General features: G+C 34.9%; 1 protein-coding gene across 2 annotated transcripts in view; it reads left to right on the top strand.

Annotated features, from left to right (window-relative positions):
- Positions 1-25,223, top strand: part of LOC149799683 (uncharacterized) — a 28,264-nt gene continuing 3,041 nt past the window's right edge. For both annotated transcript variants that reach the window (XM_089959035.1, XM_089959034.1), the window contains exons 1-10: positions 1-370; positions 1,342-1,390; positions 6,282-6,407; positions 10,803-10,933; positions 16,610-16,784; positions 17,497-17,714; positions 18,553-18,600; positions 19,676-19,787; positions 20,848-20,943; positions 22,590-22,658. In XM_089959035.1, the coding sequence (XP_089815161.1) occupies positions 227-370; positions 1,342-1,390; positions 6,282-6,407; positions 10,803-10,933; positions 16,610-16,784; positions 17,497-17,714; positions 18,553-18,600; positions 19,676-19,787; positions 20,848-20,943; positions 22,590-22,658 (1,168 nt within the window). In that variant the 5' untranslated portion in view covers positions 1-226. The remainder of the gene's footprint in view (positions 371-1,341; positions 1,391-6,281; positions 6,408-10,802; positions 10,934-16,609; positions 16,785-17,496; positions 17,715-18,552; positions 18,601-19,675; positions 19,788-20,847; positions 20,944-22,589; positions 22,659-25,223) is intronic.

Below are 25,223 nucleotides of genomic sequence, written 5' to 3'. Positions count from 1 at the left end.
AAACACTAGAAATTGCGCATCAAAAACTTAGTTTGTAACGAAATCTGGTCAGCGACAGACAAATCTGGAAATCAAAGTACGGCTCAAAAGTGTTATGAGTATGTCTTCTCAAACAAACACCGACGTAAGTTAAAAGCATTTCGATGCATTTTCAGCGACTCCTCTCCAGACCAGTTGCTACTAATACATCACGACACTCGGTTATGTTGAGATTGAGGAGGCAGCCATGTTTCTATCGTTGAACACGCTAGCTCTGGTATACTCGACGCTTTGCCTTCCAAATGCGTTTGCCAAAAGCACTGCAGGATTATCTCCGGAAAGATGCAACGTCTTCGGTCCGAGTGAATGCAGGGCTTACTATCGCCTTAACGTAGGATACGCCCCACCTCTCTCTCTCTCTCTCTCTCTCTCTCTCTCATTGAGTGTTTAGAAATTCTATGAAAGAGTATATTCAACGTAGGACGCTATCATGTACAGAACAATCAAACATATACGCACACTTACACATACTGAAGTGGATGTCACAAAATTAACCCATTTAGTAAAAAAATAAAAAGATAAAAACTACATCATGTCTTTACGTGTTTATACTAGTTCGATTAACACCATAAAACCATTTATCTCTTAAATTTCCACACTATGTTTTTGATTTGTTCTACGAATTTGTGGGCTTGTTTTAATGAAATATGTAACGGAATTCACCCTTACTACTAATTTGTAATTGTTGTCAGTACAATGTAAATTATTTCTCACAAAATTAATTTGTGATGGAAATAAATCATTTCGTGGCTTATTTACCATAAATGGCTTTTCATCTCACTTGCTTGTCCAGGAGCAACAGCTATGTAATAGATATAACATTACGATTCAGATATCAAATAGACACTTATGTGCTAATTTTGTCTGTGCTATATCACGTTTGTATCTTTATCTTAATGAGACTTCTAGAGTAAAATTTCAACAGTCACCTAATGGTCGTTAATGCTATCCTTTGAAGATTACCATTCACATTGTGAAATATAATTTTCTTAATTACCTTTGTTTTTCAGAAATTAATTTGTTATCTAAGTTTCGTTCACAATTGTTTTTCTGTCTTTTGTAAACATTAATGCAGTTTTTATTACGGTAAGACTGAGTGCTATGGATATTTCGTATACCATCAAGTATCCGTTACCCTTGTACGCGCCATCAGGCTTACATTATTATATGCTATAAATAAAGCGTTAAAAATTATTTTGTAAAATCGTTTATCTGTCATGTCATTTACGTTATCTTATTGCATCATCGATTAAAAATCAATGGACTATGCAGGAACTAATAGATGTGTACTATCTTTGCAAGGGTCAACCAGAAAGTGATGTGGGGTTAACCACAGAGTATGCAGAACAACGTAAGTAAATAGTTTGAGGTTTTCTAATTAACCACAAAAACACAGGCCTACAATATGGCTTTCAGAAACAAACGTGTGTGTGTGTGTGTGTGTTCTAGATGGTCAGGAGAAAAGAGAAGCAGGGACGACGGAAGAGAGTAAATCATTATTTTTTTTATACAAGACAATTTTATTTCTTTCACTAATATTTCGTTGTTAAAGTTCCTAACAAGTGTAAGCTCTCGTTGCAGCTTCTTTACCGTAAAGACTAAGAAAGCTATAAAAATGGTTGTAGACCTTAGGAATAGAATTAATACAACCATAGTTGAATGTAAACAGCCACTTCAGGACCATTTTGTGAGGGCTTTAAAAAGTTGATTTCTTACCCACAATGCATGAAAGCAAAATTTATCTCAGAGAGTCTGTCTTCCAGACGAAAAAAGGAACAACATAAAAACTAACTCCCGTAAAGACAATGAACGAAACAACATTAAACTTTTAAGAATAAGAGAAAACTAAAAAAATAAGGATGCTTACGTGTTGCTTATATTTGATTCAAGCAGTCCTAATGCAAAAGATGGAAAGTATCATGACGTTGGAATAAAAGATTTGTACAGATTAGTTTCATTATGTATAAACAGCCATAAAGGACAGAACTTATATGCAACAAAAATGCTTGTATTTGTTCAATGTACCAGAAATATTATCAGAGCACAAACGATTGCATGCTACAATGTAGTCTAGACTTACATACTTTCTGAAGAGGGAATAGAGTAAAATTTAGAAATTGTCATCATCAATTAAAATTTCAGTATGGTCTTTATTGAGCGCACTATTAATCCAGAAGCAACATGTACCGTTCTAGACGATCAGCAAAACTGGACAATACAAACGGATAAATATTATATCAGTGTTTCAGTGTACTTCAAGTAAATTAATGTAATAAACGTAACAAGCCAACTGTTTACGTAGATTTTGATTGCATTAGCGAGTTTTACTAGTGTTGATTCGGGAATAAAGTGCACGACTAATTCAGATCGGAAGATGCAAAAGCTATAATCTTCATTGAAGAAGACAAAGAATTTTGATTTTTTTTGCATTTTCAAAAAAAAACCACATTGAAACAATTTTACAATCAGGACCACTTCTCTTAACTATATAGAGTTGCTGCACATGCCAAGTGTAATTTAAAGTTAAAATATCCGATATTCATTCCGCTCTTCATGTATAATTTGTCAGAGTACAATTCACGCGTGTTCATTGAGGAGTAGGTTAAAAAAAGCATCTAAGGAATGATGTAAAACTCTCAACGAATACCAATAAGAAATATATTTCATTCATCAGGAACTTTGTGGTTGATTGAAATAAAAAGGACGGACAACCAATGCTAAGGAAACGAATTATTGTGTTTGCCGATAGCTTTCCATTCATGGGTCAGTCTCTAGAGCACTTGGATGAGATTGAAACAGTGAGACATTTTCCTGATCTGAAACCTAAGTTTCAGAAGAAATGCGTCCATCTATACGAATACATTGTCAAGTTTATTAAAACAGACATGCCATGCAAAGAAATATCGTCTAGGTTGTTCAGGTATTAAGTCGCTAAAGTTTGTTATCTCATATATCTTACATTCAAGTTGTCAAATATCTTTCATCTGTTTTAATTGAATTCTGAAGCTCTTCTATGGTAGTTTTTAAACGATTTGTCTCAGTTATAGTTCTCGATTACAATATGGTCAGATATCTTGAACGATATATACTTTTGTAAATTACAGGCTGTTATCTATTTGTTCCACCGATTATAACTTCTGCTAGGACTATTTTAGTACAAATGCACAGTGTTTTACGAGTAATAAATTGTTATATTACTGCCAGTTTTTTTTTCTTATTTGAAACAGCGCCTTGATCTTTAACATACTATTATATTTATATGCTTCAAATAAAACAAATATAATTTTGCTCTCCTCTAGATAACATATATATGAATCATTTACCCTGCACAAATTAGACTCATTTCATGGATAAGCTGCATATGAAAAAAGTTTATCTTTACCTCTAACCCGGTCACAACTTTTTCGAAGTAAATGTTATCAGATCCAATATTTGAATTTCCAAAACATTTACACAAGCTTGACTTTCTATTTTAATGTCATATATTTTTGTAACATACATTAAGCAAAACGAGATGCAGCATACTTAAATTTACATGTTTCAGCCAGTGTTATGTGACGTTCAGATTTAGACTGTTCCAGGGTTCCATTTGTTTTCATATTGATAACGAGGTTTAAAAGATACCTTTACTAGTTTATAAAGCCTGGCCTTTTAAAAATTTTAGTTAATTTATTTAACTTGTTTATATGTTTTTGTTTACTTTGTTTTGTTTGGGGATTTTCTGTTGTGTTTTTTTTTTAAGGGTAGCAAAATTTATTCAATGCCCTCGGGCATTCAGATAATAGCGAAATTGTAACGCAGTGTATATCCTGGTATTAGGTTAGTTTTCAATTAACCTCTTTTTATTTGTATCGATTTTCCTTTAAATCCATCCAGTGTTAAATCCAGTAGATTATTGTTGATGTCCATTTTTGTTTTCAAGTCAGATTAATATCTCTACATGTTTTTTTTTTCTTTCTTTTTTTTTTTTGATTTTTAACAGTATCAATGCGAGTATTTGATGATAGAATCTTGTCATCTGCTTGAGTCTCGAATACATTTTAGTTTGTCAAAATCTTTGTCGCAAATCATTGAAATCTGTTCTTAGTTGCTTCATCTTTTAGTGTACCTTCTCCAATCCAATAATGTTAACCATTTCTCTATCAGAATGCACTTTTGTACCTATTTTAGACTGTTCAACCACAGAATGTTATATGTTACAAAATGCGGCCAATATAGTGTATCTATCGTTGTGATCATATCACTTATATCTGTGATGGAAAAATCTAAATTTTCTTCACAGATTTAATCCTGAATTCATTTACAGTCATTTATAGCCGACGTTGTCTATCAATTTTATTAGTACATTAAATCACTTTGCACTTACACTTCTGACAATATCATAGTATTAGCGGCTATATTTTTCTTCGTGTCATTAATTATTTTGTGACAAATGTCTTTGTCTTTCCAATTTCTTCATAGTTCACTGGGTTTCTTTATTTAATTTTTATTGTGGCGTCTTTTTACTGATATTGCAATATGCCATAATGTTCGTGACAGCTAAAACATTCCCCATTTCACTCTCCAAAAACCTATCTCTGTGTTTTGTCCTTCGCTCAAGCGGTTGTAGATATTGTAGAATGCTAGGCAAACCATCTGCTCTTTCTCTTAATACTTGCAAGCATAGTATAGCAGGACAAAAGGTTTTGAATTTTAATATACACACATATCCTGTGCATCAAACATCATTTTATCTGTTCTAATCAAAATATCTGTTTAGTTCTGAGATTTTCGTAGCTCCTTCAGTACCACTCGTTTATTGCAGTTAATGTATTGTCAACTTGTTCCCTCCACGTCTTGATATCTTTCAGTTTGTTATGTTCTGATTTTAATACATTCGATTTCAACTGTTTTGTTTGTGATCGGAATGAATTGTTTTGTTCTACTATTTCGGCTAGATTGCTAATACAGAGACGGTTGAGATCCAAATAGTTGTTAATTGTTTCACATGGTACAGCATCGTTTTATGTTTGTGTCTCAACGTATAAGTCAAGAACTTACTAGGACCTATAAGAGATATTTCTAATCATTCCTTTTATTATAGTTACTTTTCATGAAAATTATACGATGCAGGTATACCGTGAAAAGTTATTTCCTCTTTTCATTTTTCATGCTGAAAATCAGTTTTAAAGTTTTGCCCCTTTGGAATTGTTTGTACTTGCAATTGGTATTGTACAAAACAAGCAACGATAAAAATAAACATTTCAACTTTAAGTGGCAAAGACTGTAGCAAATTCGAATAATTACAATTGAAATAAATTTTTGTTCACCTGATTGAGGTAATGTATGCAGTGTTTTAAAACCCACAAACTATATCTGATCCAGTAGACGACTGCTTTGTTAGCTGACTATTGAATGCCAACAATTTAGCAATATAATTTCCTTTACATATTGCGTAATATATACTGTGTAATTGTTAGAGAAAGTATTTTGTATTTTAATAGTTGGCGTCAATACACTTCCACTGCCACAATTTGCAGTTATTCCCTCTTTGATTTTTCTTGTTTATATATAGATCCAACAACAAAAATCATTCCTTTCAACGAGATGAATAGTTTTTCATGTCTTTTATAAAGTTGACTGGGAAAGAATAGTTTTGTTCTTGGGTGGTGAGACTATTATTTTATAACTCTATTACGATGGTCCGATGTTGTGGAGTTTAAACGCTTATTCAATGGGGAAAACACTGTTCATTTATTGATTAACGAGTCTGATATGAATAATCCGTTTTCTATCACTTTGTACATTCGTCAACTGGCTAAACGAAACTATAATTATCGGCTTCTAATCCTCTTCATATTTCATACTTTATGGTGGATACATTTGTAAATTAAATAGCTTTTATTAAGAACCTACTGTACACAACAGCTAGAGCATCGCTTAACGCGGCATGGTAAATTATATTAATATTGTTTTCGGAGTATTTCCAGACAACTTGTTGTATACTACCCAGACAAGTAATTTATATTTGATTTTAACTTTGTAACTAAAATATTGACGATGTTTAGTTGCATGAGAAAAGCAAGAAATTTTAATAAATATGTAAAAGAAATAGTTCTTAATGTTTTTTTCAATAGAACCTGCGAAGTATAGGCAGACTTAGCCGGTTTTCTGCCATTTTTGATAGAGAGGCTAAATACTTTTACTCTAGGGTCAGAAAACTAAAACTAGTCTGGTATACTAATATAGTCTTTTCTTTGAAGGCTGCAATCATTCTATAAGGCTTGTTAACGATCAAGATTTACCGGAACCGCCACATAGAATCAGGATTCAAGTTAATTGCTTAAACCAGACTGCCAATATAATATGGACGCAAAGGACTTGGAGAGGTAATCACCCATTCATTTCAATCACAGAGGATATGTATTACTACCTGTTGAATTATGGTGTTTCCTATGGGGGCAATGCGATAGATAAATCGCCAGGTACTTGAGTGGATAGATCGAATAAATTGTAGTTATGATGGCATACATATATTAAAAACGATACGCTGACCGAAGAAGAGCATATTTTCAACAAATCTTGCTTTCCATAATTCAATATTTTCAGTTGAATTCATTCTATTAACATCGATTTTATGTCTTACTGCAGAATTAAACAGTATAATATGCAGTTTTATTCCATAAAAAGTGTGATCAAAACGGTTTCATACTAACAACAGCGATAGCTCCGGTGGCCTAGTGGTTAGAGCATCCACCTTGGATGTCTGACAAATTGTTAAAGCTATGTTCAAAATTCAAATCACACCCACACACACTAACTAAAGCAGTAGTATCATGATGGAAGTGTTTTATCATAGTTACCTACCATGACTCCTCAGACCAGATCACTTTCTCACGTCTTCATAAGTCTTTGTTGACGTTGCATTATGGACTAGAAGTATGGGAACCTTGATAGGAAGGCAGGATTTCACACATGCCCTTTTATGATAACACTCTGTCGAAGCTTTTCTTCCCGACCACTCCGCTCGAAGGTTTGTCATGATTGTCTCCCGCGAAAGCCTCTCTGTTATAACGATCGCGCCTCTGCTGGATAGCTGTCTTATCTGATCTATAGTCTTTCCTATATTTCTTCCTCGACTTCGCCCTCAGTATATCTTCTGTGATATTTTTGACTCCTTTTGGCCATCGGTGTTTCTTCTTTAATGGCTGTAAAATATTCACTTCCGTTCTTGATAATGTTTGATGCAGTGATGATATTTTTTCTTCCTCATAATTGAATCAACTCAATAATGACTGAGTACATTCAGTTATAGGCTGAATATATTTTGTGTGGATGCCATATATATTTATTGAGTTAATAGTATTAATTATGTTCTGTCGATATTACTTTGTCGATACCAGCTGTTTGTAATGACTTAATGCTATCAAGTGTAGGCTTTAGACTTTTTGGTTGAACAAGATTCATTTTACAGTTTGGCAATATTTGAGAGCATTCCATATTTGATATAAAATCTGTTGAGCGGATTCGATTTATTTCTTGGGTTTGTTTAGCAGAAATGACACCATGCAGCTTTTGTAGTTCTTTAATTTTTTGTGGTGGAAGGTCTACTTATTTTCATGGTATTTTATATAGTTTAACGTCTTAAAAAGGAATTCAGTTTGTTGGGCAAGCGAAATGTTCCATGTGGTTTTAGTTGTCGGTGATTTTCCAGTTCCACCAGGACCGTTTCAAGCTCCTCCGTGGTAATTGTTTTATCTTCGATGAACACCGACTATAATCTGATAATTGTGCATAGATTACTTTAAGTGGCTGTGACAATTTCCGAATAAACACATATTCGAAAATATTATTCTGGTGCCACTGCACACCGATTTCTATCGATATGACCCAACAAGAATTCCGGTAAACGAGCATATGATTGTTGCAACTTCCGCCACACCTAGGCCAAAATGTTATTGCCTCGGCGGGTGCGCAGATAGTATTTACAGTAAAGCAATCGAATATTATTCGCAATCGAAAGGGTTTTCGTGACGATTTCATCTCGCAGTTGTTCTTCAGCTTTTATAATAGCTTCGTATCGTGTCTTGTTGTTCTTTGGTTGTCATGTACCTTCCTAAGGGAAGGTACTGCCAATCTTTCTCACATGAACACGTTGGCAGGGGTCGAGTCTCGATTCCAGACTGTCAAAGGTGAAATGTCATTGATCTATAAAAGTGAGCGCCTAAGCCCACTCGGAGACCCTAGTCCTCGTTTCTCGTCAATACCATTGAGGGTACATCACAGCCCTTCTATTAATATTGTCATCGTGAAGTATAAATGCTCGACAGGCTACGTCTATCGCGTGCACCCCAAACACGCACTTCTAACCAATTACTTTTCTTCCTTGGTACAACTGCCAGGCAATCGTAGAAAATATCTTTCCTGGAAATAGTTATCTCTCTCCTTGATTTCTTTTACGACCTTTCTCGTTTTTGTCCAGGAACTGTTAGACGGACAAGTGCGTCCTTGCTTAATATTTAAGTGTATCTGATGGTCCGATAACACCGTTTCCATGCAGATATTGATCAGCAATCGGAAAGAGATCACCATCGATATTGACATCACCTGTCAGCCGATCCAACACCTTATCTGTAAACTGTATCCTTCAAAATATATTTCATCTCCGGCTACAAATGGTAATGATACTGTATATTTTAAAAATGCTTGAACATTGGCTGGTATGTTAGTGTCGCACTAATACGCTGACGATCATTTAACAATAATGACATCATATCCCACACGCCTCTTGACCCGGATAAGATGAACATATATCTTTAAGATGTGAGGTTTATGACTATCAATGTTATCCACGTCAGAAAATAATACAAGTCAACCATTCACTATGGCGTCTGTGTTTACCATTCCTTCGCCGGTTAATATTTTGTTGAATGGATCCATAAAGGTATTCCACATATTAGTGAGGGGGACAGCCTTTGTAGCGGCGTATCATCTGGTCGGTACATTAATATCGTCTTTGATAAATGCATCTTACACCAGAGTCCCCTGGTTCTCTGTGATTTCGATCTGGGTTTTGTACGATTGTGTCTTAGATGCAGTGTCGCTGCGCTTGCACGTCCGTAAATATCAACAGGCATTTTGTATAGTTCAAGTGTAGTTTCCAGATGACAATGTAAAATCAATAAGTGTTGTGTAGTCGGGCTTCCCATGAGTATATGAGTTGACAACAAGATGTCCACATAATGTGCCATCTGGTAGCGTTTGCAACTGCAGCGGGGCAAAACCGCAATGTAAATAACGACTTCACGTGGCCGTACAAGCCCCTACGATTGAAAATACAAAAGATCTAAATGTAGATAAATATTTAAATAAATGAGTTCCAGGTAATGTTGAATCTATGTTAACAACGCCGGTTTACCATGTACTGTGGACCATCGATGCAAGTTCAATCCAAAAAAGGACACCTCAGAAATGCGCGAATGAATGACTTCGCGAGGAATTCAGCAATTCAAAATTAGTAAATGGACAATCTTCTGTAACCGTCAACGGTAAGGCCGCAATCGAATACCTTGACCTGAGAACATAGGGCTCCAATACCTGGATAGTCGAAAGTCTTGTCCTTTATATGTGTCCATGAGATGTTATGCGGCCTTAACACACCTCTTTTTGCAACCGGGGAAGTTTCAGCGGCCAACTGCGCTGGAATGACCGCGAGGAATGGAAGCATTCCAGAGTTTCATCACGACAACTCAGTCAGAAAACTTAGTCTCTATTTGAATTCCTGGTTGCTTTATTATGTATGTATCGTCTTTGTCTTATTTCTTGCTGTAAATAATTTGGTATAAAAGTAAAATCTTTGAAAACTAGAGGAAAGTATTCCATTTCATGACCCTAAATTGTACGATATCTCTTTCCACCCAAGATGGTGATTCGTAATATCACATCAGGTTCTGCTAAGTGCTAAATTAACAGTCTCATCTTCGCGACTCCGACTATTTTGTTTCTAATTATGGAAATCTTCGCTGTCCATGCTGAGGTTTCAATGTATTTGATGTCTTCGTTAGATGTTTCGCTGTCTACACTGGACCATTCGCTGTATTCGACAGGTGCCTCAAATATCGTCAGTGATTTAAAGTTTCTCTTACAATATTATACAATGACATTTTGTGCGTTGTGTTATATTCTCCACCATGATTTCGGCGTGATTGCAAATCCCTGGCCAAGTTAATTTTCAAGATACTCGGAAACGTATTTGAAAAATTAAATAACATCTTTTGGTCTTCTTTGACGAATCGATATGACGAATTCAAGCTAAATAGCTATATAATATTTTCATTCACGTTCTAAACGCCATGGGTCTTTTAATTTAATTCCTGCATCTGACGCTGTCGTGACTTTTCACAATACTATATTTATCAAACTGTGTCATTTTTAGTGACATTACATAATAGCCCACAGCAATTCTCTAATAGTGAATCACATATGTTTTGTTGGCATTTCTGTCTCGGCAAGTAGTTTCATAATTAGATTATTATCACGATTCCCCAACCGCTAATCGTAGATGCGGCTTCCACACGGCTTCCACACGGCCTCACGCGAGCATGAGAAGCGAAGCTTCCACGCGGATGAATGCGTGTGTGAAAAAATCTCCCGTGGGGAAAATATATGGGGAATCAAAAGGGGTTGGGCTGGGGATTCGTGATACGTAAGATTATCCCGAAATGCACATTATAGTACTGCTACAGCTACAGTTACATCATTCTTGCCAAATTGGTTTATTTCAGTCAATGCGAACAAATTGTCTGGATTTCTCCTTGAAGTGGAATATGCTGCAACTGAAGACCCAAAACTAACATTAAGATATTTGTGTTACAGAATACTCTTGGATGAAGCAATCTTATTGTCTGTATTCAAGGTATGTACTGCACTATAAACAGTTTTGAATCACAAAATGTACAAGCTGAGAGAACATAATCACCTATTATTCTCCTTTCGAAGGGTGCATAGGTGCTAAACCATTTCCGATTGTATGTCTCTCTAAACGCTGCTTAGTATCAGCTACGTATTTGAAGAAGAAGAAAAAACTATGTGACTTTGCATGTGTCACTACATTGGTATCCAGCTGTACCAACCACCATGCCAATATGCCAATGATAACATTAAACGTCGGTTATATAAAAAGGAGTTAACTGACCATGGTCATCTTGAAATGAAGATGGTGGCCTCTTTCGTTGCTTCACACCTACACATCATATCTTCCTCAAAATGTATGTGCCTTTCCTCTTGAAAGCTACAAAAGACAACTAATTTCAAGATGCAATTTGAAATGTCAATGCAGTTATTTCAATCCGAATTATCAATCATTTTCATTCTTTCTTAAGTTTTCCTATTTTCTATATTTCACTGTACTGCAAAACAATTAATGCGCCGATTCAATAAATATAGATAAACCACTAAGTCAAAGAGAATTTACCTTAAGTCGGAAATTGGTATTGCAATCTTTTATTATAGCTCAAGTTTTTTTTAAATGTATGACATACTCAGCTCACGTTTCTTGTGATGGCTTCATTTGGAATGGGCTTTGTGATGCTTTTTCTCAAACCTTCACTGTGCTTGAATACAGTTTTACTTCTCCAAATCGTTATTTCGCTATTTCCATATATAAATGCATGTAGGTAACATACATCATGTCAAAATATGGATGCGAATTACTGGATATACCCTCTTTATCAATATTAAGAGCAAAGTTAAAACAAGAATATCTGGAACACACACACACACACACACACACACACACACACACACACTGTAATGATTCCATCACTAGTCATTTTGACAAATCATTTTTATAATTACCAACAACTGGCACAATGGTCAAGAATAACTGGACTGGCAACATTTTGCCACTACACAATAGCCACATTGTTTTCCTAAAAATGACTTCCGATCCCGGCATAGGGAAGAAGATCCTTATAATCTGCATTCTTTTGAACATATTCTTACTTGGGCTGTAACGATACGTTTTCAGCAGTATCGCGATAGTTCATATTGCATCGCAATAATGTTGCAATATTTTGAAACAATATAAAATGAGAACAAGAGTACAGTTCAGAGTAAAATGATATACCGGATCCATGCAGTTTGTATATACTTTCTTTAGTGGCATCTAAAATTACACCTGCAATTAATTATTTCTCAATCATTTTATTAGCTGGACATGTTACCTTTCGCATCACCTCTACGCAACTGTTACATTTTTACACAGGTTTCAACCATTCAAGAAATTATTTCAGGATCGTTATTTACTCAATAACACTCTTTCTTGGTGTATACTTTCTAAGTATCTTTTATTGGTCGTTGGACAATTATAATATATCAGGTTCAATCCACGCATACTTAATTCTAGCCATTCATTTTAATATTATACCAGGTTTAATCCACGTACAAGAAATGCCAGCAAATTCAATTCAATATTATAACAAGTTCAATCAATTATAGTCACTTCAATTCAGTATTATATCAGGTTAAATCAACGCACAATCAATACCAGCCAATTCTACAGCATACTCATTAATACATAATTGGATATTCGCTGCGACTCTAACTCTTTCAATTTTCAAAGACCGGCGTGAGCTTGAAAGCATATCTTCACATTTAAAGTTGCTTTACTTTATCATCAACATGTAGGATGTGATCATAGATTCACTAAGATGTTCAATGATGATAGTATCACTGGTAATACTGCGTATCTGTGAAGCAGTAATTAGTTCAATCAATGGACCTTGTCTTCTATAGCTAAAATACTGACCTTGTCCGACTCTAGTAATCATTTCCATGCTGCAATAGACATTTGAATATCTTGCAATCATCAAACAATAAATTGAAGCATACATACCATGAAGATGTTTATGGAGATTCCTAAATGTAGGATATGCTAACAATTTTCCTTTACAGGTTTACAGGTTCCATGACCATTCAGTCACTAGTAATATTATGAACTGGTTGAAGCAGTATATACTGTGGCCCATGGTGGATCATTATTTACTAGATCTGATACACCTAACACCACTTTTAGTGTGATTTTCATGCTGCAGTAGATTATTGAATCTTGAAGACGTATCAAATGATGAGTTCAGACAGAAATATCAATGTGGATCTTAAAGAAGTCAGAAATACAGCGTAGAATTGGATATATTAGTGATATTGGGTCTTGCATATAACACAAAAATGTGACATCGGCTTTTGAGATAATAAATGCCAACATTCTTCGTATTTCTTATATGCTTCCAGATTATATATCTTTAAAACTTACTTTACGAAATCCCAATGGGCGTGTACTAGTGTTCTCTTTACAGTTCGTCAATCAAAACCCAGAAAGCACCATAAACATTACTCAATCAAAGTTTTACACATTCATTTAAGGAAGCCAGGATTTGAACATAGAACCACAGGATTGCGAGTCGATTACTTTCATTGTCGAACCAGTCAGTTAACATCCTATATAAATTTCATGGCTCATTTAGGCACAAGTAATATTTATTATGATGGATCATTATTAGAAAGAAGAAAAACTTCTTTTTAAAAAAACTTTCTTTGCTGAAAATATGCTTTTTTCAGTACGTATTTATGGTTTCTGTACCTGTGTTGGCATACAGTATAACGCAACGCAGTGTTACCTTCTTCTAATGTGCATATCGGATAGTACGATTCGCTTAATTTTTTAAGGTAATGAGTAAATTCACATAACGCCTGTACAGCCATGTTTACAATCTTATCAACAAAAAATTCAAAATCTTGAACAAAAAAAACATGTTTGTTAAAAAAGGCACCAATCTTAGTTTCCACACTGACGTGTCCGTTGGCATTCATATCAACAAGCGCACGTAATATTAACGAACATCTCCACCTCATAATAAAGACTTATAAAAATGGTACTAACAGCTGCCTCGCTTGGCGATCAGCATTAAAAGGTTAGTGTTAGAACTGGTCAGCCTGGTGTCAGGATAATGTGACTGGCTGGGACATCATGCTACATGTCTGCGGCATGATGCCCAAGTGCCAAACATTACTATAAACTGCCACACTGCAGGCAGTGTAACGAAATGACAGAACAAATGTAAAGCTACATTAAAAATCCAAATCAGACACATGCACATTAACGAGCATTACATGCACCTACATGTTTTATATAATTCACATTTGCCGTTTGACAAATGTATAGCTAATAATATTAGAACAAGAGCTTGAAAAGCAACATGTATGACTACGTAACATCCTTTTTCGAAATTAACACTTATGCTGCCATAAAGTCTTGCGTATACTATTCAGTGACATTATAACATATCTCCCAGTAATTGGCTAATTACTCGGGTTGAGAAATATTGAGCCAAAGACCGACTCCCCATAGTCAAATAAATTATCATTCATATCTAACAAAACTGTAAAACGAGACCCAAAATGCAAATAGCATGTATTCCCTTGGTTTGTTACAACGCGATATGTTAAGATTGATATGTTGCTGAGTTGAAAAAATACCAATATAAAGCATAGTAATTTTTATTCCTCTGGTGTCTCTAGTGTTCTAAACTGACTCTTTGAAACAGTGTGAATTTATTGAAGTTAAGATTTCGAGACAAGCTCTTGGTAGAAAGCGTGCAAACTAAAGGCTCTCGCCTCAGGAAACAAACGTTTATTCCATCTTTATTTCCTCCATTCGGAGATTAATAACATAGAGAGTTGGTACAGAAACGAGAATGACAAGGACAAGATGTACAATTAGATACAAACTCGTACATATAATCATACAACCACACATAGAAATTATATATATATATATATATATATATATATATATATATATATATATATATATATATATATATATATATATATATATATAATGGATCATTCTTATATTCTATTACTCAACATAATACATGAGGTACACAACACAATTATCAAATTTGAGACCTAGCAGAAATCAAAATTTATCAGCAGTTATATAGCTACATAATCAAAGCTGTGCAGTCAACTTATCCGTGAAATAGTTTTGAGTTAATTTAGTTATTTGTCGTTGCTTTGTTAGCTAGCCATAAAACGTCACAAGCTAACAAACATTCCTATTAGTTACAAAATTCATGTAGGCTTCCTATCGAAAATATTGCAGCTGGCATCATGAAATTTATGTAGAATTCGGGATCATTCAGTCCACAGGTTTATGGGAATTCCCTTCCTAGTAAGTGCTGAACAAATTCTTCGTCAGATATATTTTAAAGATATGCACCAAGTAAAATATCAAAAGTTTTGATAACATGCAACCAATATAGATCCGTCATTCTTTGAGTTTTTGAACACGAGATAAGCATTTGAGCAATAACATCAGTGAGCGCAGTATTGCAGTGCTGGCAAATACGAATAGTCATACTGTATGGGGTTACCAGAAACCTGGCCAAAAACTTTGACCAGTTTAAGTTCTTTGTTTAACCTAGGTATTTGCCACAAAATGGCGGCTTTAATGGTAAGATGTATATTTTTGAATCTTTGGAAAGATGTATCGTTAAAACACGTGCTTAAAGCGATTATTCACATTCATTTATGGTGTTCCATAAATTTGTGCTTCCATTCCTTGTTAGCCGGAAATGTCTTATTTGTACACAAATATAAATAAAATATTTAAAGTATTTGTGAAGAATTCTATATATATCGGGAATCAATCCCATTTGTTTCATACGATCATTCCTGCAAAGAAAGGTGTACAATCAATCTCATCAAAGATATTCTTTTAGACAACGTATTTTCAGGCATATGACAAAATTTACAAAGGAAAAATAGTTTCCTTTAATCGATTGCGAGGACAATTCGGTCCAGTTCAAGCATGCTTTTGCTCATTGCAGACCTGGTTGTACGAGAAAATTCTTGAATGTACTTAACACATTAATGCTAAATAGATGTAATCTTTCAATGTCTTTCGATCTAATCTTGGATCAAACCTCGCAACCATAAAGTGCTGGTGGAATAACAATTGTTTTACATAGACTTGCAGTGATTAAGGGGTTTAATTTACATTTCGTTTTCCCAATCTCGATAAGGGAATATAGTGATTTTCTTGTTTATGCCTTTTCCACTTTTGCTACGCAGCTCGTGTTACCGCTGATATGGATATCTACGTGTTCGGTAGTTTGAGAAATTGGTATAAAGTGTGGGCCAAGTCTCCACTTAAAATTGCAATCTGTGTTCTGTCTGTTTCATTCATAGATGAGAATGCAACTCATGTTTTTATTATTTTTAAACTTTCAGTTTACCAATTAAGCATTGCTTTTAAATGAGCAGGGGTTGTCGTTATAACGTGATATCATCAGCCAACGCATGGTTCCAAGCAGAAATTGATCATATCGTTATTCCTAATTTGGAATCTTCTAACAACTTTAAAAAAATCATTAATATATGCCAGTTATATATTTTTATATTTTGCCATGCATGACATGTTATGCTATATATATGATAATCACACGTATTATAAGTAAGATTTTATTTCAATCTTTTGTTTCATTCTGTTACTTCTGTTTTAATTAATCATTTTATTATTCTCCAGAACAAACGGACTTTGCTTGAATTTGGACTTCCATGTTTCAAGAGTGCCATATATGCATACATGGGGACGTCAGTTGTCAGTATATCTTCACAAAACAAAGCGTCTTCCGGATCATCATCTAGGGAATGTTCCTACAGGGTCCAAAGACAGACTGAGAAATACGAAACTTCACTAAGTACATACATACATTCAGTCAGTCAGTCATGCATACATGCATACATACATACATACATACATTTCCGCAAGACGCGGAGAAATGCTTGATATAACTTGTTACGTGTAACTGCCATAGAAGAGGGCGGCAGGAGGTATATTCTGTTTCTGTTTGTGTGTCATAATTTCCATTCTAAAACTTCCGAAATAATCGAGACATAAGAAGCAATTTTGTTTGCATATGTCATTACTATGTTTCTTATATTCGAGAAGCTACTGGCAGGCTTTCTCACGTACCCATGTCAGCCGAGCCTGAGACTTGAACCCACACAGACAGAGGTGAGATGGCAGTAATCCTGAATGGTGATCGATTTAGACAACTCTGCCACTCGGGGCCCCCTAAAGACATGTAAATTCTGAACCAATGATGTCATCTATTTTCAAGTATGGCAGCCATTTTATTCAAATATGAAACCTTGAACGCCTTTTTCTTATCTCGTGAAACAGCTAAATTGAATTTTGACAAATTTAACCGAATTTACCTTAATATGTAGGCCTTCCAATTTGTACAATATATGCCGCTGAGTAGAATGTATGCATATTTAATACCTTTGTGTCACACTTTTAAAGACTGCTATTTTCATAAAGTCGTTTTTACCAGTGTTTAATTACCTTCTCTATAATCTGAATGATATACTGATGACATTAATTATTTCTAAAACAAATTACATCAGGAATGCAGTGCCAGTCTGACTGCAATAGCTGGAGACCACACCTGAGATTACAGATCGTACAAAATGAACATGGCGAATGCAGGAGACTGCGATTGCATCTGAACAACATCGTAAAAGACTTGTCTTATGTCCGTTTTTTCATTGTCCACAATGAGAGCGGAGAGGTCATTCTGGATCAGATTCTGGACTATGAAATTACTAGCTCAGTTAGAGAAATTGTGAGTGTTATCTACAGTTTTCTAAACCAAATTTATAAAGCTAAATATTTTAATTAACGTGGTTTCCATAAAAAGAACGTTAAACAACATGAAAATAAAAAAGACTTCTACATCGATATCAAATGTTCTCGCACTTTGTTTTCTTTTTCTTGAAATCCCCATCAGACTCCACATAGAGCAGGTTCTAAAAAGGTTGTCATGGTTCTTACATATTGCCTTAATATTATGTGTTTTATAGCATACATTGCTATTGTCTTAACATCGCGGCATTCAGTAAAACAAATTTGACATGTACATTGGCCGTACCCCAACAAATAAAAGTTAAACACAAATCCATTAGTATTTTGAAAGCGCATTTACAGGCAAAATCCAATTATACATAGTAACTAATGGTGTGTCTTCTGTAACAAATGGTTTAACATTTTCAACACAGTGTCATATAAGTACGAAAGTTAGATAAACGGAAAAAAATAGAAAGGTACGGACATTCGTGCCGACATGAATTACCAATATCCGTAATTATTGTTTCGTAAAGAAACTTGCCCATATGAAATGACAGTACAATTATAGCCTATTCTAGAAATAATAACAACAACTATTATATTCGTAAGTTTTCAATTATGAATTCAATATAAAGAATGAACAGAGAGGTCTTGATATTATTATCTTTCTGAAGAACAATGACAAATAAATTATTCATCCGTTACTTTAAAAGTCCACTTTTAAAAGCGATCCAGCAGAAATAGATTTTATTTATTTTCGGTATCCCATCAAATATCTTGCTTATAGGTCCAAACATTGAAATATTATTGGTGATTTATATTTTTTTCTTTTATAGGTTAAGGAAACGGGTTTTCTCAAAGAAAATGGCCGATACTGTGTAAAGGTAGGTAGGTATAGGTAGGTAGGTAGATAGGTAGATAGATAGATCTGTATAGGTGTGCGTGCATGTGTTTTTATTTGTTTTTAAATAAGCAGAAAGAATATGGTTCGTTTAATTAAAAAAATTAATTACTGAGTATGCATCGTCGGTGTCATTTTCTGAATTAGTTTTGTTACAGAACTTTTATTTCCATCATGACTGAAAATTCTTAGAAAGTGTGGTAAATAAGGTAGTTGTGGAAGATAAAAGTCTACTTGATACAATCACATGTAAGAGTTTGGGATCTCAAAATTGGGATTAATTTGACCACGTTTTTGTTATTTGCGATTCTAAGGTCATTGTTACTTTAAGTACTGTATCAATGGAAGTCAAACAATGGCATCACGTATTAACTTTTAATGCAAACTTTCGTGCTGAAATAGTCTAGGAAAATCAAACATTTCTCAGCTCGAGTTTGAAACTGCGTTTCTACTTTCTACCGAATAAACGAACTTTCTGAGGCAATGTTTTTTTTTTATCTGATTGGTTGATCCACAAGTAGTGCCATAGTTTTTTTTATCTGATTGGTTGATCCACAAGTATTGCCATAGTTGTTTTTTTATCTGATTGGTTGATCCACAAGTAATGCCAGAGTTGTTTTTTTTATCTGATTGGTTGATCCACAAGTAATGCCATAGTTTAAACTTAAGCTTTTGGTTTTATTTACCTTCAGATCTAAACATTTTTCCTTAGCTTCCACAACCAGCCTGTTAATATTGCATTGTTTGTAACCGTGGTTTTTACTGACTTGTTTCCTTTACTTTTATTAAATAATTCTGTACCCGAAATCACGTGATGCTTGAAGACTTTTTGGTACTTTTATTTATGTAGCCTGTTAATATTGCATTGTTTGTAACCGTGGTTTTTACTTACTTGTTTCCTTTACTTTTATTAAATAATTCTGTACCCGAAATCACGTGATGCTTGAAGACTTTTTGGCACTTTTATTTATGTAGCTGTAAATCATCATCTAAAATTTATTTAAAATGACACCTTCTGTATTAATAAAAACAATGACATGTTATTCTCTTTGATTCAGATGGAAATTTGTTGTAAGGATCAAATCTCTTCTACATGTGACAAGACTATGAAGTTCATATCCGATTTTGTTTCCTGTATGGTAACATCATCATCAGCTAGGACAATAGCAGGTTGTATATATAATATTTAGTTCCTTAAATGATAAAGATTATAAAAAGGAATGTGCATGTTCAAATATCTTATAATGTGACACGTGACATGAATATGCATGATGAAACGCTGCTACTAATAATTTCAAGGTCATGACAAATTCGATCTCCTACATATAACTCAGGATACATTAATTTGCATTATGATACTCTATTACATTTTACAATGCCATAGCAGATAAAATTTCCTACGTATCACTTAGAATGAACGACTACATTATGATGCGCTAACACTAATTGCAAAGCCATGACAGATACAATTTCCTACATGTAACTCAAAATGTCTAGAAGCCTTTGATTCTTCTTTCAAAATTTTTGATTGAAATATCGAAAATAATGTCATTAGTAAATATTCAACCTACTGCAATTCTAAAGCTTGACCTCAGAAATATCTTGTGACAAGTTTTTTTAAATTAAAAATTATTAAATCACACGAATAATTGTTTTTGACCGTAATTATACCCTTGCGATTTTGTCTTCATGCATATGAAATTAATAAAACCAAATTGTCAAATCAGCTCCTTAATGATACATATTTGTTCATTATTTCTTGTGGATCATTGTACAATTCAGCTTGAAATCGTGTTCCAATAACATTCTGTATACAATGTATTTAGCGATATTCAACATTTATTACATTGTCCTGATATTAACAATTCTTGCGCAGTAGTCCCTCGATATGAAATTTAAGAGATTTCAGCATATTTTAATATTCACATAGTTTTAGCGTTTGTACTTTGCATACATTTTTAGAAAGAAATAAAATAACTTTAATTTTGAATTCACTGGTGTTCTTTTTAAACCGTCCTCTGTGTCAACAACTTCAATCTTATGCAAGTTGACAACTGTTAGCTTGTTAGTGTATCTATTGTCATTATATATTGGGTGGCATGAACTCTAAGAAGGAATATTGCAAACTTTCATATGTATATCGTAAAAACAAAATGGTATGAAAACACATCATGAATTTGTGTTTCTTATGAGATAATTCTTATTCCAATTACCTGATTTCTCGTTACAGCCCATCCCGGACCTGATATTCGTTGGTGGATACCTGTTTTCGTTGGTATTGCTTCAATAGGACTGATTTGCCTTGTTGTATGCTTCTTGTTTCGAGGTAAGAATAGAAATTACTGTCTTAAAGAGAACTTAAACAAGTTTTGATTTCATATTTGCCGTAGTTGTAAGTATATTATATTTCTTTAATTATTCTTTTATTATTATTCTTTACTTTTAAATTAGTCTTCATATCAGGAAGCAATTAAAATAATATCATTGGATTAATATACAGTATAAAGAGAAATGTATTTCTTTCATGGATCTGGCGTAATTACCAAACACCGCTGTCTAATTGGGAAGATTATTCCTTTTGTGACGAAATACGTTTGATTTCGTTTAAGCTACATTTTCAGATAGCTTTTGGTAGCTACATGAAATCTCACTTTTCGGATAGCATTGGTCGGTATGTGGAGTCTTACTTCCGTTGCTTCGGGTTATCTGTGTTTGGTCAAGGTGTTTGGGTAAAAAAGTTAAAAGAAAATGTGCCAACTCGACGTGCTCATCTGTTTCCGTTAGGTAGATAAATAGGTTCAGTTTATAATTCTGACTGATATACTTTTGTTAATACAATTTGCGATTTATATCATTATATGGATTTTCTGGTCTTAAGGTTCGCCGAATCCCGAGTATGTTGTTGAAGTACTGAGGCCGAAGGGCACGGATTTCAGAACACCAATTTAGCGAAGTTGATACGAGAGAAAAAAATACATGCTCGATATTATTACATATTTGTTTATACAAATTTATTTTTTACATTCAGTTTAGAATTTTCTTGATAATACACATATCCAGTGCGTTGGCTTTACGTAATCTTTTTCTGGGGCGGTGCGCTTGCTACTGGCTGATGCTAAACGGGTGAGGAGTGAACGTCTTGCAAGAGAGCCAGCTTCTAGGTTCTATTATAAAAACAACCACTTTATTATATCTGTCATTGATAAGAAATAATGCAATAACCAGATGTTTGGCAGGTAAATATGTGAAATTACCCAGATTCGAAGACATATTTTGATTGATATACATATGCCCTTATCAGTTAATGTAGAGCAGACGAGTTGAAACCTCCACTCTGCGTGCATCATTATTTATATCGTTATGAATCAATAAAAGGTATTAAGTCAAGAGATCACGTACCATATCTCTGTTTGGAGAATCTCTGTCTTCTTTGACATTGGAGAGTTCTACAGGATTGCACGTTTTCAGTCAAAACAGACACAAGATGCTAATGCGGCCCTGAAAAGGGTTAAGTATAAGAACACACTAGTGTATGAACGGCGCGTGATATCCGATATTCATAGAATGGTACTACCACATTAATACACCTCTTCCAACAATACTTCGCACGCAGTTTTATCCTAAAGTCGTTAATTGTCCATCAAGCTGCTTGTTGTAACTGAACGTCAGTTTTGTTACGTCACCGAGTTGCTGGAAACAATTGCCGCACCATATAGTCGTCATATAAAATTAAAGAGCCCATGAACAGAAGTAACTGGTTCAACTTTTGTGTCTGTGTATGTGTGTGTGTATGTGTGTGTGTGTGTGTGTGTGTGTGTGTGTTATCTTCTGAGTCACTTACACGATTCTAGATATGCAATATAGTCCCTAATTAAATTTGATTTCCTATCGTTTACTTATTTTTCCACGTTAATCAGTGCCTTTTGGTCCGTTTAGTTATAAGTATTCTTTAATCTTTCAATTTTGTCACAGGTCACTTTGCTGTCTGCAAAGAATGTAACAGAAGTTGCTTCCAAAGATATCGGTCATCCGCACAAGCTGGTAAGTCGTTCATACAAATTACATATAACAGTGTGTGTGGTGTGTGTTTGTGCGTGCATGAATGACCCTACACGCTTTACACAAGCGTTTTAAAGATCATGAGATCATGTTTGTGCGTATTTTAACGAGTCGAATGAAAAGGTTCGTTTTGTACAAGGCACCAACATTTTGCTATAAAACGGAAAAATAGTCTCTTGACATATTGTGCTTAGCACTTCTTTCCAGTTTTGCAAGAAAGGTAAATATATACTTTTTTCAATTAGATGTGTTGTCTTGAAGAATAACTAGTAAATACACATGTCTTTCCCATGTTTTGATAACTGTTTAGTGTTTTAAGAGATAGGTTCTGTGAAGAATTACTCTTTATTAGTCATAGTTCTGGAACATGTTTTAAAGGTCCACATACAAATGCATTCTATTTTTTGTGAGAGTATCCTATTTGCCTCCATTTTGGTGTGAAAATGCTATTTAACTTTTTTACTGTGATGGTGTTGCTTTTTTTCCCCCTTTTTTATATCTCATCATTTAACGTTTTTCATCGTTCAACATGACTTATCGAGTTGTAATCATAAACAAACTCGTATTAACTCGGAGTATTCATTGGAATTTACAAACAGCTAAATGGTTAGAGATTCCGCCTCTGAAGCGGGACGTCGCGAGTTTAAACCTCGGCCGAATTATACCAAAGACACAAAAATGGTACTAGCAGCTGCCTCGCTTGGCGCTTAGCATTAAGAGGTTAGTGTTAGGACTAGCCGTCCTGGTGTCAGGATAATGTGACTGGGTGGGACATAATGCTACATGTCTGCGACATGATACCCCAATGCCAGACATTACTATAACATGCCACTCTGCAGACATTATAGCGATATGACTGAAAAATATATTTAAGACTATGTTCAAAACCCAAATCACACACGCATAGCTTATTGACCTGAAGATGTAATCGCTATTTCGGAATTATTGTGAATTCATTCAGGCACAATCTGGATTAGATCATTGAGATACACGAAGACACTTAATAAAGTATCACATTCACGGCTATAGGTACATCAGCACATTCAAGATTGAAAAATTTCATTCAGAACACCACTATAATTCACTATACGTTTGGTTTTAGGATAGAACTTTTAAGACTGTTTGGGATTTAATTAACAATAATATACATTGATGAAATAAAAAGGCAGATTGATGACGCTAAATTGCCACATTCATCAAGTGCCTTGAGTATGAGATGGAAAAGATCCGAGAGGTGTTTCAAACATGGCCAAGATTGTTACGGATTCAGAAGACTTGAGGGCTTTCTAGAAAGCTGCAGACTGTTACCAAGTAAGGATATGTTACGAGACCACTGCCATATTACCGGCATATACCGTGTCGCCTTATACAAACCGTGCAGCAACCCATATAAAACAAAGGTATTAGTTGTTGCTCATAACCTGCTCAACTATGACGAACATCTTTTTATGGAGGCGATTGGAATATCCGCGTCCAGACAAATAATTGTCATTCCAAACGACATTGTAAAGTACATCATGCTTTCACTTTGACACTTAACACTTTGTCGTCAACCTCCAGTTCATGAATAGTGGTCGCAAAACAATGTCCAAAACTCCATACCCTACAACAGCAAGATGGATTGAGATTGGCCTTTTATTACGCAGGAGCGAGTACATGAGTAGCCTCCAATTCATAAGCAGTGGTCTCAAAAATGGTTGCTAGCATAAACAAATAGTTACTCCGTGTAACAGCAAGATGGACTGAGATTCACCTTCTGTTATACAAGAGCGATTACTCATGCGAGTACACGAGTAGCAGGGACCTATTCGACGAAACGAAGTTGCCTCACATTTATGGTTTCTCGCAACAAGCTAAGCTGCACTGACATTTCTGTGAAAGATTAACAGCATGCGCATAATGTGTGAAACGCCTTTGACTGTGTGGACATGGGAAGGCAACACAATCTTCACCTCCAAATCGCCGTGCTTTTGACGGCGGATGCTTCTGATGCCTTCCTTGAAATTTGGCTAACAAACTACAGCTTTGACCCAGCTCATTACTGTAGTTTATCAGGAATGAGATTGAACGACCTACTAAACAATTACAAGCACCAAACTTGAGCTGCAGCATTTTCATAATAAGCCATAGATATGTAAAAGCGAACAATCAAATGTGTCCAGACTATGCTAGTAATTATCAGACAAGCGCCATATCCTATCTAAAAGATCAACAACCATATTAGAAAGAGGCATGATGCAAAGTCTACCAACTGGTGGTTTTAAGTGGGTTGACCCGTAGGCGCTCGAATCAATTTGCTCTTGTGCTGTTCACGCAGTGTTTGTACTAGTACATTCTAAATGATAACATGCCATACGGAAAACAACTAGTTTCCCTCTCCAAAGGTCATTTCGAAAAAGATTGCGGACTATGTGCTACGGATTTCCATGCAGCTCTGCTCTGGTAATATTTATAGGCGTGTCACAATCATGCTAACGTACGTTCAGATCAAGCACCTCAAAACCGCCATACAAAGCATGCACTCGAATTTTAACGTTAAACCTCGGC

This window comes from Sinohyriopsis cumingii, chromosome 5 (assembly GCF_028554795.1).
Source record: "Sinohyriopsis cumingii isolate HCF-2022 chromosome 5, ASM2855479v2, whole genome shotgun sequence".
Lineage (NCBI taxonomy): Eukaryota > Metazoa > Mollusca > Bivalvia > Unionida > Unionidae > Sinohyriopsis > Sinohyriopsis cumingii.
Note: the sequence above shows the minus strand (reverse complement) of the source record. Positions and strands in the feature narration are given on the sequence as shown.